The sequence below is a fragment of the Arachis ipaensis genome, chromosome B06 (genome assembly GCF_000816755.2).
Source record: "Arachis ipaensis cultivar K30076 chromosome B06, Araip1.1, whole genome shotgun sequence".
In the NCBI taxonomy this organism is placed as follows: Eukaryota; Viridiplantae; Streptophyta; class Magnoliopsida; order Fabales; family Fabaceae; genus Arachis; species Arachis ipaensis.
Window position 1 is genome coordinate 101,376,356 of NC_029790.2, and position 17,074 is coordinate 101,393,429.

Below are 17,074 nucleotides of genomic sequence, written 5' to 3' on the forward strand. Positions count from 1 at the left end.
CTCCGAATGTTATCTTTCTAACTCAACTGAAACCACCTCATTTGGACTTCTGTAGCTCAAGTTATGATCGATTGAGTGCGAAGAGGTCAGGGCTGACAGCTTAACAATTCCTTCAGTTTTCTTCTATTCCTGCCCTATAAACCCTGAAATCACTTAACACACATATCAAGGCATCGAATGGTAATAAGAGAGGATTAAACATAGCAATTTTAAGGTCAAAGAAGCATGTTTTCAATCATAGCACAAAATTAGGAAGGAAAATGTAAAACATGCAAATTCTATGAATAAGTGTGAGAATAGTGGATAAAATCCACTCAATTAAGTACAAAATGTACCACGAAATAGTGGTGCATTATGTACCATACCCCTTCTTGTGATAGGTCTTTCCTTATCAATTAGGGTATCCCCTCCTCTGCGAACTCCAGCTGCATTGCATAGGCAATAAATGACGTGAGGGAACGCTAGCTTGCTTGGGTGGAGGCTTTTTTGGCTACCTTGTAGATTTCCTGAGGTATTACCTCGTGCACCTCCACCTCATTCCTGAGAATGATGCAGTGGATCATCATTGCTCTCTCAATTGTAACCTCAGAGTGGTTACTTGTGGGGAGGATGGAGCGTTAGATGAGCTCCAACCATCTTCTGGCCACGGACTTAAGGTCAAGCCTACCTAGTTGGTAGGGCTTGCCTTGTGTGTCCCTCCTCAATTGAGCTCCAGCCATACAAATATCAGCAAGAACTTGCTCCAGTCTTTTGTCAAAGTTGACCCTTCGAGTGTAAGAGTGCGGGTCACGTTGTGACCGAGGCAATTGCAGCGCCAATCTCACACTCTCAGGGCTAAAATTTAGGATTTGCCCCCTGACCATGGTGTGCTAGTTTTTGGGCTTTGGGTTCATACTAGTGTCATGTTTTTTGATGAATCAAGCATTGGCGTAGAATTCTTGTACCATTAATACTCCCACTGCTGAAATGGGATTGGCCAGAATTTCCCAATCTCTTCTCCAAACTTGGTGTAGGATCTCCGGATACTCATCTTCCTTAAGCCTAAAGGAGACCTCAGGTATCATTCTTTTCTGCCTCACCACGTCAAAGAAGTGGTCTTGATGTGCTTTGGTGAAGAATCTTAAATTTTCCCAAGGTTTGGAAGCAGAAGCGGGGGATTTTCTTTTTCTCTTTCTTGAGGATTCTCTGATTTTTTGTGCCATGGAGATTAGGAATAGAAAGCAAAAAGCGGAGCTTTCCAACACCAAACTTAATAACTTTTTTCGTCCTCGAGCAAATAGTAATAAAAGAAAAGAAAAATAGCAGAAGAAGGAGAGGGGTGGGTTCGGTCATATAGGAGGGAAAATAGAGGGGGAGGGGGAGTTTGGATTTGAAGTGGATGGGATTGGTGGAAAAAGAAAGTGATATGATTTATGAATGGGTATTGGGAAGAGAGAAAGTGGGTTGCGAGAATCAAGGAAAATGATGGGGATGTGATGGATGAATGGGGATGGAATATTGGGTGTAAGAGGAGAGAGAAAGAAAGGAATGAATGAAAGGTAGGGTAGGTGGAAGTTGGGTGGGACCCACTGGTTTCTTAAAGCTTCGAATTTGAATGCCCATGCTCCCTCCCTGGGTGTTCAACACCAGGTTTGGGCGTTGAACGCCAGGGGTAGACCTCTCTTTTTTTAATGTATGGTGGGGCGTTTAACGTCCAAATGGGACCAAAAATTTGGCCCTGGGTGCTCCTGAATGGGCGTTGAACGCCCTTGCTTCCTCCCCTTTCTGGTGCTAGGTGCCAGTTTTGGCATTCAATGCTAGTAAAAGGTACCTCTAGGGTGTTCTGTTTTCACTCCTATGCATTTCTGCTTCTATTCTAGGTGCTACACATGATCACAAACGTTAAAAAGAAGAGGAAAACTATGGAAATTAATAGAAAATAAAATAATATGAAATCAAGCTAAAATGAAAGAAAGAAAAAGTACTATACGTATGGTTGGATTGCTTCCCAACAAGTACTTCTTTACCGTCATTAGCTTGACGGACAGCTCCTTTACGGAGGTTGATAGGGGCTCAAAGCTTCACCCCTCATGATGAACTTCCTCCCTGTTCTCTCATTGATCAACTTAACATGCTCCAGAGACAGGATCCAGTTCATTGTATGTGGAATGACTGGACTTCTAGTGAAGACAACTCGCATGCCAGGTGAGAAGTCTTCAATTGGGATCTTCTTGTTCCGTCAGCCCTTGGGTACTTTCTTCTTAGTACCTTCCTCCTCAGTGGTTAGTGGTGGCTGCCCAACACCAAACCTAGGTTTGATGTCTGGGGGCTCTGTAAGGCTCTGCACTGAGAGAGAAGGCTAAAATACTAAGTGTTGCACAGTAGTACCTCATTTATCCAAGAGAGAGTGAGGGTTGGGAATCTTAAACAGGATATGATCCTCCCAAAGCCTCAGAATCACTCTCCTTTTTCTACATCAATCAAGGCCTTTGCAGTAGCTAGGAAGGGTCTTCCAAGGATGATGGAGTTATTCCTGTCCTCCCCAGTGTCAAGTATCATGAAGTCTACAGGGAGGTAAAGGCCTTCTACCATTACAAGGACGTTTTCACCAAGCCATATGCCCGTTTCAGGGACTTATCTGCCATCTCCAGATTCTGGTGGGCTGCACCTCTTAGATCCCCAGCTTCCTCATCACAGAGAGGGGCATAAGGTTGATGCTTGAGCCAAGGTCGCACAATGCCTTCTCAAAAGTGATGGTCCCTATAGTACAGGGAATAAGGAAGCTTCCGGGATCTGACAGCTTTTGAGGCAGCTTCTTTTGGACTAGGGCGCTGTATTCCTTAGTTAGCACCACCATCTTATCTCCCTTCAGGGCCGTCTTTTCAGAGATAGCACTTTTCAGACAGGCCATATAAGGGGGTTTCTTCTCCAACACCTCATCAAAAGAGATATTGACTTGCAACTTCATGAGGACTACCAAGAACTGAGCAACTTGCTCATCCTCAGGCTCCTCTTGCATGTTTGGAGAGGGTTGTTCTTCAGGCTCCTCCATCTTCATAGGGACGTGCACGGTGACACTCCCAGTCTCCTTCTGAGCCTTGATCTCCTTCAGTTCCTCAGTAGCAGGTTCCTCCTTGGGTTCGGCCTCAGCTTCCATAGTGAAGGCCTTGCACTCTTCCCTTGGATTCACCTCAATATTACTTGGAAGAGTGTTGGAGGGTGCCTCGGGTATCCTCTTGCTCAACTGACTGATCTGTATCTCTAAATTCCGAATGGAAGACCTAGTTTCTGCCATAAAATTATAAGTGGTCTTGGAGAGGTTAGAGACTATGGTAGCCAGGTCAGAGAGGCTCTGTATGGTCGTCTCTATCTACTGCTGAGAGGGTTGGAACTGTCTATTGTTGAACCTAATCTAGTTAGTTCCTCCCTGATTATTGTTGAAGCCTTGTTGAGGCCTCTGCTGATCTCTCCACCCGAAGTTGGGGTAATTCCTCTATTTCTGATTGAAAGTATTCGAATAGGGATTGTTATTGGAGTTTCTGGAGGAATTTTCCATGTAGTTGACTTCCTCCATGGTGGTCCAAGCGTTGTCACCAGCGTCCCCTTCATAAGCTGCCTCTTGAGAATTGGTAGCTGAGCTCTGCACTCCACTCAAGTACTGGGAGATCATGTTGATCTGCTGGGACATGAGCTTATTCTGTGCCAAAATGATATCCAGAGTGTCCACCTCCATGACTCCTCCCTTCTGAGTAGCCCAGTGTTCACAGGATTCCTCTCAAAAGGGTACATGTATTGGTTGTTGGCAACCATTTCAATGAGCTCCTGCACCTCCTCAGGCGTCTTCTTCATGTGGTGTGAGCTACCAGCCGAGTGGTCCAGTGACATCTTAGACATCTCAGAGAGGCCATCATAGAAGATATCCAACATGGTCCATTCTGAGATCATGTCTGAAGGGCATCTCCTGGTCAGCTGCTTATACCTCTCCCAGGCTTCATAGAGGAATTCTCCCTCTTTTTGTCTGAAAGTTTGGACCTCCACCCTAACCTTACTCAGCTTCTGAGGTGGAAAGAACTTGGTCAGAAATCCATTGACCACCTTCTCCCATGTGTCTAGGCTCTCCTTAAGTTGAGAATTCAGCCATAGCCTTGCTCTATCCTATACAGCAAAGGGGAAGAGTATAAGCTTGTAAACCTCCGGGTTCACTCCATTAGTCTTGACAATATTACAGATTTGTAGGAAATCAGATATGAACTTGTTGGGGGTCCTCCTGCAGGAGTCCATGAATCTGGCAATTCTGTTGTACTAGAGTGACCAGTTGAGGCTTTAACTCAAAGTTGTTTGCACCAATGGCAGGGATGGATATGCTGCTCCCATAGAAGTCAGATGTGGGTACAGTATAAGAGTCAAGGACCTTCCTTACGTCTCCTCTATCGTTTGGATTATCTGCCATTGCTGTATCTTCAGCTTCTTGCTCAAGAGATTCCGTAAGATTTCTTCTGGCTCTGCTATCTTGAGCTTGTTGCAAACGCCGCCTCATGTTCCTGCTCATAAACAAGAAGAAACAAACCAAGAAAAGAGAAAGAAGGGAGTTTCTATGTCAGAGTATAGAGGGCTCCTTGTTAGAATACTTTAATAAAAATATCAAATGAGATAAAGTATTGAGAATAGAGATGGGAGGTTTTGTTCAAAAAGTTTTTTTTAAAGAGTTTTCGAAAATAAAAGAAAAAGAAAAGTTAAGAGATTTTTCAAAAAAGAAAAAAAGAAAAGAAAAATTAAAGAGACACCAAACTTTTAAAATTAAAATAAGATAAAGCATGATTTGAAATTTAAGATGCAATTTTAGAAAATTAAAAAATCAATTAAAGATTTTGAAATTCAAAAATTAGGAAGAAAAAGTCAAGAGAAAGAAATAAGATATGATAAGAAAATCTTTTGAAATTCAAATTTGAAAGAAAGAAAAACTAAAGAAACGCCGAACTTAAAATTAAAACAAGATAAAAAAATAATTAATTAAAAAGATTTGAAGATAAAGATAGAAGATTTGGTTTTAAATTTTTTTCAAAAATTAAAAGGGAAATGTTAAATAAAGATTTTGAATTTCAAAATTTAAGAAAGAAAAACTAAAGAGACTCTAAACTTTAAAATGTGAATTTAAAATAAAGATAAGATAAGATAATAGAATTTGAAAATCAAAGAAAAAAAAGGAAAAAAATAAAGATCAAAGATTAAGAAAGATAACAAGATGTGATTAAAAAAATTAGATTAAATAAAAAAATTACTTACGGGACACCAAACTTAAAATTTGAAATCAAGATAAGAAAAAGATAAAGAAATTTTCAAAGAGTCAAAGGAAAAAATTTTTTGAAATTCGAAAAGAAAAAGAAAACACTAAAGAAATACCAAACTTAAAAATTTTGAAATCAAATAACACTAATTTTGAAAAAAAAATTGAGAGAGAAACACTAAAAGAAACTAAACGTAAAACTTTAGAAATCAAACAAGGGAAAAACACCTAAGAAAAAAATCAAACAAAAGAAAATAAAAGGTAAAAACAAGATAGAAATCGAAAGTTCAATAAGGAAAACAAGATCAATTTTTGAAAATCAAGAAGAAATAATTAAACAAAAGCGAGTAAAAGTACCTAATCTAATCAACAAGACGACCGGTAGTTGTCAATCACGAATAATCCCCAGCAACGGCGCCAAAAACTTGGTGGGCAAAAACTAAACTCGCACAACTTCACCGGCAAGTGCACCGGGTTGTCCAAGTAATACCTCAGGTGAGTAAGTGTTGATTCTACGAGGATTGTTGGATTGAGCAAGCAATAGTTGTCTTGCAAGACTTAGTCAGGCGAATAGAAAGAGAGTTGTTGTTGTTGTTGTTGAATTCGCATAAACAAGAAAGTAAAGAAAAGCAATTAAAGATTGGTAAAGAGATAATATATGAAAGCAATTAAGGCCTCTGAGGTGCTTATCCTTCTGGATTAATCCTTCTTACTCACTATTCTAACAATGAGTGATTCATTCCATGGCAAACCATTGATGACTAAAACCTAATGTCTTAGCGAGTTAATCTCCCCTGACCTTACTAAAATGCCACAAACAAGGTCAATTCTTTCAGATTGGAGGGTGAAGCTCAGAAATCTAGTTTAGCATCACAAAAACCTCAATTACCCAAAGCTAACCAGATTATATGTCACATATCTAATTAGCCCAGATAAATTGCGATTTAGGAGGAGTGCTTTCAAGCTGTAGCCCAAGTGAGATAACTCTGTCGAGAATCACAACTGCTTGTGTAAAATAAGGGGTCATACTGTCATTCCACCCCAGATTCATAGGATTAAGAATGAAAACAACACCTTAGAATTGAAACAAACATTAATTGAAATAGAATAGTAATAGTATTAATCCATAGAAATAAGCAGAGCTCCTAACCTTAACCAGGAGGTTTAGTTACTCATGCCTTACAAAAGTAAAAGACGATATGAAAATAATGTTCAGTGCTTCCCTAAACCTTAGTGATATCCTCTTTAAATAGGAAATACTAATCCTAAAAGATGTTAATTTAAATTTGAAAGTTACAAAGATAAAATTAGATAAGCTAAGGAGTCCTAAAATTCACTTTGGGCCCACTTTGGTTGTGTGCTTCGGTCAAGCCTGGCATTCAACTTGGGATATGGGCGTTAAACGCCCATTAGGGGGTGAGCTCCCTGGCTGGCGTTGAACGCCAGTTTTGGGCGTTCAACTTGGGAGGTCAGTCATTCTTGGCCGTTAAACGTTAGCTGTGAATGGCAGTCATTTTGGACAAAGAGTATACACTATTATATATTGATGAAAAGCTCTAGAAGTTAGCTTTCCAACACTATTGAGATCATGCCAATTAGACCTCTGTAGCTCGAGATATGTTTGTTGGAATGCACGGAGGTCAGCATTGACTGCATCTGCTATACTTTCTTTGTCTCTGAACAAGATTCTGCCAAATTCGCCCAAAAATCACCTAAAATCATAGAAATAATACAAAAACTCAAAGTAGCATCCAAAGGATGAATTTTGCACTAAAACATACTAAAACCTAATAAAATATAACCAAAAACACTGAGAAATTGCTATAAAAAAAGGGTACAAAATGCTCATGCATCACTCAATTAGTTATTTTCTAACAATTGAAGGAAAGTTAAGTGAGCACAATTAACTCTAGTCCATAAGTCCTAGTCAATTCATGGTGAAAGACTAGATATAGTAGAGTTCATGCTAATTAGCAACCTTCAATTACCAATCAACACTAGATTCTTACAATTCAAGAGTCTCTAATTACTCAATCCCAAGGCCAAAAAAGAAAATCTACTCCATAATTATAACATTTTCTCAAATACTTGGTGCGCAATGATAAAAGACATCATGAAATTGAGAAAGCAATCCAAATTAAAGCTACCCACTATCAACAATCAACAATAACAAATCAAATAACACAAATGAAACATGAAAAATATCAATACATTATTAGAAATTAAATCCAACAAGATCCAAAATCATAACCCAAAATAACTAAGGTTACAAGAGTGCTAAGTAAAATTAGAGAAGAGGAACTACAATTATAATCATAAAAACTGAAATTAACAATGGTCTAATCCATGGATTGAAATAAAAGTGAACAAAGAACACTAAAACCTAGAGAGAAGATGGAGTTTCTCTCTCTAAAAGTCAAAACTATGTAAAAATCTAACTAATGGAATGTTGTGTTCAAGCTTCCTTCACCCCTCAGCCTCTAATCTTCGGATTGGGCTTGAAACTGGGCCAAAAAGAGCTCAAAAATTGCCCCCAACTTCATTTTTTCATGATTTTCCACTCTTTCTTGCTTATTTTTCCACTTTTTTCAATCTATCCTTGATTCCTATAATCTGAAATCACTTAACAGGCATATCAAGGCATCGAATGGAATTTAAGGAAATTAAAATTAGCATTTTTAGAGCCTAAAAAGCATATTTTTATAATTAAGTGCAATTTGGAAGAAAATCACAAAGGTATGCTATTTAAGTGAATAAATGTGAGTTTATGTGATAAAATCCATTCAATTCAAAAAAAAAAATTATCATCAAACATGGATTCATCAGTCATCAAGATCTGCATAGATATCATTAGTGGATTTCAAATTCATTTCAACACCGTTAGCTTTAACTTCATCTCTTTGAATAGTCAAATTGGTCTCTTATTTTTGCCCTTTTCTCTTGATAGAGATTTGATATAGCTTGACAAAATGTTCAGGAGTACGACATGTACGTGACCAATGATCTTTTAATCCGCATTGATAGCACAAATTTTTTACATTTTGTGAATTGTTGCTCGGAGCACGCTTTTCATGTTTATTCCACTTTCAATTATGGGTAGGAACCCTATTGTTCCATTTGCCATGCTCACGCCCACGTCTACAGTTTTGACCAATATTTTGATTGTGATTTCTTTTATGTTCACGAAATGCCGCATTCAATTCAAGGAAAGCGGTTGAGCCAGTAGGACAGATTTCATGGTTCTACATTAATAATTTATGATTTTGTTCTGCTAATAGAAGATAACTTTTTAGATTAGAATACCTTTTAAAATTCTTTTCACGGCATTGTTGTTGCAACAGCACGTTAGAAGTGTAGAATGTGGAATAAGTTTTTTCTATTAAGTCCTCATCTGTGACATTTTGGCCACACAATTTCAGTTGAAAACTTATTTTGAAAAGTGTAGAATTTTATTCACAGACTATTTTAAAATTTTGCAACCCTAAGTGTATCCACTCATAACGGGCTTTAAGCAACAATACAGTTTTTTGGTGCTCATATCTCTCTTTCAAATTTGTTCATAGTTCTTGTGGACTTTTAACAGTCAAGTATTCTACTTTCAATCCCTCATGGAGATGATGACACAAAAAATTAGTGCCTTAGCCTTATCTTTACTTGACGATTGTACCTCTTTTTTTTTGGTATCTCCAAACTTTTTGGACCAAGTGGGTTTCAACATCAAGCACCCATTCTAAATCATTTTTACCAGTTAAATAAAGAGAGGCAAATTCAAGCTTTTGAAAATTTGACATGATAGCTCTATAAAAACAAGTAAATAATTAAGAATAATAATATTAATAATACATATAAAAAGAAAAAAAGATAAGTAAAATGATAAATAAATAAAAAAATAAATAAATCAATTTTGCTTCAAAAAATTGATAAAATGTATTATTTCTTTTAAGATAGTAAAAATAATTTAAATAAACTATTAAAGTTATACATTCATGGCTGAAAATGTAAATAAAATTGTGATACTAGCACTACGAATGCTATATCTTTACTTAAAAGAATATTTATGTTTATGATTCAATTCGGGAAATGATTATGTTTATAATCAATTATTATTCACCTCTAAAAATAATTTTGTATATAATTAATTATCATTCACTTCAGGAAATGATATTAATATTAAATAAAATGTTATAAAAGATAAATAATAGAGAACTTCACTGGTTAAGCTTACAGATTACTTGTAAATCTAACATAAGGGAGAATTGAACTTCAAAAACTTAAAAGCCTTCAATAGGCCCACTTCATTGATTAACAATGTGCACAGAAGCAAGTACTATAGGTTCACTAATTTTCTAAGATTAGACACAGGAAATAATCTATCATGGGGTTGGAGGAGCGTTTTTGAGGATATGCTTTTATTTTGAATTCATATATATATATATATAATTAATTAACAATGATGTTTAAGAAAATGAGAGAAAATAAAGTGAGTAGTCAGAAAAAGATAATTATTTAGTCATAGAGTAGAACTCGTGTTGATAACATGTTATGAAATAAGGATTAGGGTTTGAGAAAAGGAGGAAAGAGAATAGAAAAAATGATAGGTAATTCTATTATTGATTGTGTAAATTAGAAAACATGAGAGGGACTATTGATAGCCAAGGATCCAATTCTTAGCCAAGAGCCTAACGCCTTGCTAGGGCATCCACAATAAATATATTTAAAACAAATCTATTTTAAATAAAAATATGTTTTGAGTATGTATTCAATATATTTATTATTTAATTTAGTTTAAAATTATATAATTTTGAGTATATATATTGTTCTAGAACTATTTAAATATTTGAGAAAAGGACAAATAAGTCCCTGACCTTTTACCCCACAGACATTTTTGTCACTAACCATTGAAAAATATATTTAAATCCCTGACCTCCTTAAAAATAGGACGAATCAGTCCCTGCGTCAAAAAGCCACCGTCAGACCCAACGAAAAAGTCTGACGTGGCTCCCCTTCTGCTTACCTGGTATGACGGCTGCCAACGTGGCACGTTAGGGAGATGGAGCATTTGGAAAGTGGATAAATAAGTCTCTGGAGCCCAGAACGACGTCGTTTATATCGCTGCCTCTTATATACACTGTTACTCCTTTACTTATGTACAATGTCCATAACACCCACACAGTTGAGAGAGAATAACATTAAACCCTAAGAAGACCAACGATCAAACGCAAGACTCTGTTTCTCCCTCCAAAATCACTACCCAGACTGAGAAGTTTCCAGTGCGCATTCATTGTCGAGGAGGGAGAACCATTCAATGTTGTCTGATTTGCCGTCTTCGTCACCGGAGGTAAGAATCCATTGCGCTGCTTAGTGAGTCGATTTTCAGGTTCAATGGTTATGGAAGTATAAACTGTTTTGTGAAAGGATTGTCTGTGCATAGTGATAGTAGTGGTTAAAAAAGTATGTGCATGATTCCCGTGAGAGTGATTGAATGTTAGGGCAAAAAGAAGTTCTTGGTTGATTTCTATTTTCGTATTTTGTTTACGGACATTGCTGTTTGAGTGTACGCTTATTTGATCATTGATTTTTGTGTTTTTATTTTTGAAGATGGTTGATGTGTTTGTGGTGCCAGTTTTTCACTATGGAGGTAGTTTTGTTAGAACGAGTAATGGAACCCTTGTTTATCAAAATGGGAAGGTAGAGAAGTTTCCTGAAATGGACCTAAATTTTGTGAATTTTAGGGACTTGATCGCACTATTCAAAGGCTTGGGGTACCAATCATACAATGCAGTTTATTTGTATGATCCAATGAGTGCTGATGTTGAGTTGAGATTGCATATTTTGACGGGGGATGCAGGTATTAATGCCATGCGTGAGAACAAAATGAAGAATACAAAGACGAATGAGTTTTACCTGTACTTTGACCACCCTGTTGATGAGCCTGAGATTGTGGAGGATGGTGGAAACAAAGGTAAGAGTCCTGTGTTAGAAGAGGTTCAGAGTTCATCTTCGAATGATGGGTATGAGAGTACGGAGGATGAGCCCTACAAACCTCCACCACCCGGATTTGAAAGTGATAGTGATGATAGTGCTGCTGACAGAGGAGGCAAGAGGATTAGTAAGAGAAAGGAAAAATTTGTGTCTCCAAGTAAGGCATCTAGAAAGAAGCCAGTTGCAAAGAAGACAGGTGTGAAAAGGAACAAGAGAAGTTGGGTAAAGAAGGGACAAAACAGTAGAATGGGTGCATCTGAGGTGAAGAGAAGGCAGCAGGGTAGAACTGGGCCCAATGAGAAGCAGGCCAGGACTGGGCCCAATGAACAACAGCCCAGAAGTGATGTTGGGCCGGGCCCTAACGAAAAGCCCAACAGAGATGCATAGCCCAACATAGATCCAACTTTGAGGTTTTATGTGAGTGGGTTCCAAGATGATGATGATGATCCCATATATGACTACTATTCTGAGGATTTACACACTCCTATATCATCAGATGATGAATCCAGTAAGCAAATATTTCCTGAGTTTGATGATGAATATGCTTTTGGAGAGGGACAACTTGAATTAGGGACTAGGTTTGCAACCATAGACAAATTTAAGAAAGTTGTGAAAGACTCATTCATTGCTGAGGGTAGAGAGCTTAGGTGGATTAAGAATGACAAGGAGAGAGTTAGGGTGGGATGCATGGATGATGAGTGCCCGTGGTTAGTTCATTTGTCATACAACAAGTCATTGCAATGCTATCAGGTGAAGACTTATAAAAACGAGCACACGTGTGCTCGGGACCTGGGTAGTAACGCGGCTGATCAACATTGGATTACTAAGAAGGTGGAGAAGAAAATGAGTACACAGCCCCACATGAAAAAAAATGAGGCCGTTGACTTTCTAAGAGAGGAATTCTCACTCACTGCACATCCAAAAATGGTCTATAGAGCAGTTAAAGAGGCGAGGGAAAAGATAATGGAAAATGAGAGGGAGCAGTATAATAATGTTAGGGATTATTTGTTTGAGATTCTGAGAAGCAACCCTGGGTCCAGGGCAGAACTCTGTGTAACATCTATTCCTCAATCCCCTCCTGTGTTTGATAAGCTTTATATAGGGTTAGAGGCATGCAAACAGGGTTTCAAGAGTGGATGTAGGCCTTTGATCCACCTTGATGGTTGTTTTCTGAAGACATACTATGGTGGACAACTCCTAACAGCAGTGGCCCAAGACGCGAATAATCAATTCTATGTTGTTGCTTATGGAGTTGCAAGGTCTAAAACAAAAGAGTCTTGGAAGTGGTTTATGACTCTACTTCAGGAGGATTTGGGTGATGTGCAGACTCACAGGTGAAATTTTATATCCGACCAACAGAAGGTAACATTCATAACTCTTTACTTAGTTGGTTAATAATGCAACTGATTAGTTATTACTGGTTTCTGATTAATAATGTTTAGTTCTGCTTGCTTTTATGATTTATTCACTGATAGGGTGTGGTTAATAATGCAACTGAGTAGTGATTACTGGTTTCTGATTCATAATGTTTAGTTCTGCTTCCTTTCATGATTTGTTCACTTATAGGGTGTGGTTAATAATGCAACTGATTATTAATTATTGGCTCTGATTAGCAATGTTGAGTTCTGCTTCAGTTGGAGAGTTAGGCACTCATTAGGGTATGATTAATAATGCAACTTATTACGCATTACTGGTTCTGATTAGTGAAGATTTGTTCATGTATTGTGTTAGGGATTGCTGCCTACATTGAAAGAAGTTATGCCAAATGCCCATCACCGAAACTGTGTGATGCACATTTAGAAAAACTTTATCAACCGGTTTAAGGATTTGTATATTCGGGAGGTGGTTTGGGAATGTGCAAAGTGCACTACCATACCCAAATTCAAAGAACAGATGGAAAGACTCAAAGGCATTAATCAGGGAGCATGGGAATACCTATCTAAATTTGAGCCAGCTACCTGGATGAAGGCATATTTCTCACACGGACCAAAGGTGGACAACCTCACAAATAACATGTGTGAGGTGTTCAATGCAAAGATTGTCAACTATAGAAGCAAGCCTATCCTCACAATGTGTGAAGAAATTAGATGCTATCTGATGAGGAGGATGGTTAAGCATAAAGATCTGCTTGGCAATTATACTGGAAAGCTCGCACTTGTTCAGCAGAAGAGGATGGAGCGTCTAATAAGGCCTAGCAATAAATGGCGTGCAGACTGGACTGGTGACGAAGAACGTAAGAGGTTCGAAGTAAGTCGTAAAGCTACAAAGGTGGACATGGACCTCATCAGGCAAACTTGCTCGTGCAACAAATGGCAGCTCACTGGTTAGTGTTAATTTATTGTTAGGCATTATATCAATGCATGTCCATTATGCTTTAATTGCTGGCTGAATGACTTGTGGTCCATGATGTTAGTTATTTATGGTTGATTCTATTCTGGTTGTAAGGTTTGGTGATATTCTGGCTTTAATTACTGTTATCCTGTGTTAGGCATGCCATGTATCCATGCCATTGCAGCAATAAGAAAGAGGCATGATCATCCGGAGGATTATGTGCATCCATGATTATGCATGGAGTCAATCCACAAGATGTATGCTCATTGTATTCAGCCTGTCCCAAGTCAGGAATTTTGGACAAGGACTAAGTATTCAAGGCCGGATCCTCCCATCATAAAGAGACCAATAGGCAGGCCAAAAGTGCACAACAGACAGAAGGATCCAGCTGAGCCAATGATGCAGTAGGGTGAAAAGCTGAAGAGGTCATTCAAAGTTACTTGTAGTAAGTGTGGTGCAACGGGGCATAACTACAAAACTTGCAAGGGGGCTCCATCTGACCCCAACTAGAAACCTAAGAAAAAGAAGGCTAAGAAAGGTTTCACATCTCAGGCATTGACAGTCCTCTCACTGTCACAGTCAGCTCCAACTGATAGTGTAAGTAAACTGTTGAAGGACTAATATGTCTTATTAATTTATTGTCAGGGATTTATGTGTCATATTTCTTAGTGTTTAGCTATATCATGTGTCTGATTTTTGTATGCTAAGGACTGTCTGTGTCTAAATGTTTGGACAGGATGCTCCATCTAGTCAGGTTCACAGTATACCTACTCAGCAACCCATGCCTGATGTCACCCCAGGTCCTTCTAACCCTGTGGCAGCAACATCAGTAGCACCCCAAGTCAAGCCAGGTCCAGTAACAAGAAGGATACAGTTTAGGCCTCCACTCCAAGTTCCATCCACAACCCACCAAAACGCTCAAGCAACTCCATCAAAGATGAGGCCCAAGCAAAGGATATTCAGGCCACCAGCTCCACTAAACCCCAGTCCACTCCCACCTCAAAGTCAGCCTGGCCCACATCCTCCTCAAGTCATCCCAGGACCAAATGCAGCAGCTACCCAGGAGACATTAGCAGCAGCAAGCACGACTACAACTGGCATGTTCAAATTCATCCCTAATCCACCTTTCATGGTGCCAAAGAAGTGAAAAACTGTGTGACTTTGGGCATTCTACTATGCCTTGTATTAGCTTTTAGTAAACTTGCTTTTGCATTTTGGCTGAGTTTTAAGATGTGTGATGTTATGTTTGTGAGGCTGACTTTTGATTTGTCATGTTTAGCTTCATCTTCATCAAACTCTGTACTTTAGGAGACTATATCATTTTGGAAAGCTTTAGGAAACTCTTTATGTTATTGAACATCAAGTTTCATGGATTATGTATGCTACTTTTAAGCCTAATTCTTCAGCGTTTCATTGTGTATGTACTTATTCAAAACATAATTTGAACATACTCATATTATAACTACAGTTGCATTTAGATTACAGGATGCATAACTTGCCAAAATAGCATGATTCAATACACAATAAAAAACTTTGCACATCCCTTTCTCTATCATGATGTTAATACTTCATCTCTCAAGCAACAGATACATAAAAAGCAACAAATACAGCACATATAATCACAATAATACACCAAGCTAATGGGTTCTTCTTCTTCTCTAAAGCAACAATCTTCTCTTCCAAAATAGCCATTCTATGATCTAATTCCTCTTCCTCTTCCTCTTCTATATCTTCACCATGTTTCCTGTCACAGATGCAACAATTGCTTCCTATTCTGGCAAGATGCTCATCGACCCAAACAAAAAATTTGCAATGACCTTCCTTTTCCTGTCAAAATTCCCAAAATCAGATACTATCTGCAACCATCTCACATCAAACCAAAGCCAAAATTCCTTAACTTACCTTATAGAATGGACAACCCAAGAAGATTCTGTTAGGGTTGCTAACGGTCTTCGACATATACATTATTGCATAAACTCTGCAGAAACACCTCGGGGCGACGGCATCGTTTCCATCTCCAGCATGAAGCGCAAATGGAACTGAGCTTGAACCAGACTTCTCTTGTCTAACTCCACTTACGCTTCTTCTTGAGGTTGATGATGCCCCCTTCGTAGCCATTGTTAACATACGTGGAACTCTTCTCCTCACCACCAGCCACCAGCCTGAACGAAGAACCCAAACGAATTTCAGGCTTAGGGCAGCGATGTAAACGACGTCGTTCTGGGCTCCAGGGACTTATTTGTCCACTTTTCAAATGCTCTATCTCCCACACGTGCCACGTTGGCAGCCGTCATGCCAGGTAAGCAGAAGGGGAGCCACGTCAGACTTTTTCGTTGGGTCTGACGGTGGCTTTTTGACGCAGGGACTGATTCGTCCTATTTTTAAGGAGGTCATGGATTTAAATGTATTTTCCAATGGTCAATGACGAAAATGTCCGCGGAATAAAAGGTCAGGAACTTATTTGTCCTTTTCTCTAAATATTTATACTTGTCGAGTGAGGTTACTGGGCTCGTTGTGTAGATCTGGAAGCTTCAAATTCGCTGCGACGCCTCAGCTTTTTTTAAGTTGTCTTCGTTTTTTCCGCCTTAGTATTCCATGTGCATACAATTATACTATTGCGCTTCCATGTTTGCTCTCCTCCTTCGGTGGAACTTGTAAATGGCTCTCACGAATAAGTGAGTACCCTTGTAACTGAAGCTATATATATACTAATGATAGTATTACAAATATTAATGATAGTATTACAAGTTAGCCTATGTAATTATCTAAATTAAGTTAGTATTTGACCTTTTTAATTAGGTATTTTTTAGGTATTTTTTAAATATTCTAATGTATATAACTTATTAGAATAAGTTCATTTGAGTTTGGGTATTTGATACTTTATGTAGTAAGTAAAAATGTATATAACAACAACAATAATAACAACAATGTTAGATTTTATAAACAAATTTGAAGAGGAAAATGCACAATGTCACACGCTCTAAAAAGGCATCTAAAAATTAAAATTTGAACTGCTATTATAATTTGCTTTGACATGGTCATACCTTGTTTCATTCAAAATAACTCAGTCTAAGAACAGTATTTTGACATTCGTTGCAGGATACTATATTTTACGTCCAAGAACTTTCTTTGCCATGGAGAAAAGACGAGTTAGTAGACATTCTGCTATTTTTTTACCTTTATAAGGTGGTATTGACTATAATAAATCTACTAATGATTATTTAGTAGTAGCAGTATGAGGTGACGAACATAAATAGAGACTTCAATGGGATTATTTCTCTCTTAGAATCCATTCCTGAAAAAATATTGGAAAAGGAAACATGAGAAAAGTGAAATGAGGGATCAAAAATGGCTATTTAATCTACATTAATAATAGAATTATAAGTTAGCATATGTAATTATCTAAATTTAGTTAATATTTGACCTTGTTAATTAAGTATTTTTTAGGTACTTGTCCATACTCTAATATATATAGCTTATTAGAGTCAGTTCATTAAG

At 37.9% G+C, this 17,074-nt stretch overlaps 1 protein-coding gene across 1 annotated transcript; it reads right to left on the reverse strand.

Moving 5' to 3' along the window:
- On the reverse strand, positions 2,651-3,274 carry LOC107647149. The gene has a single exon (XM_016351267.1). The coding sequence runs from the start codon at positions 3,272-3,274 to the stop codon at positions 2,651-2,653; it is 624 nt and encodes a 207-aa protein (XP_016206753.1).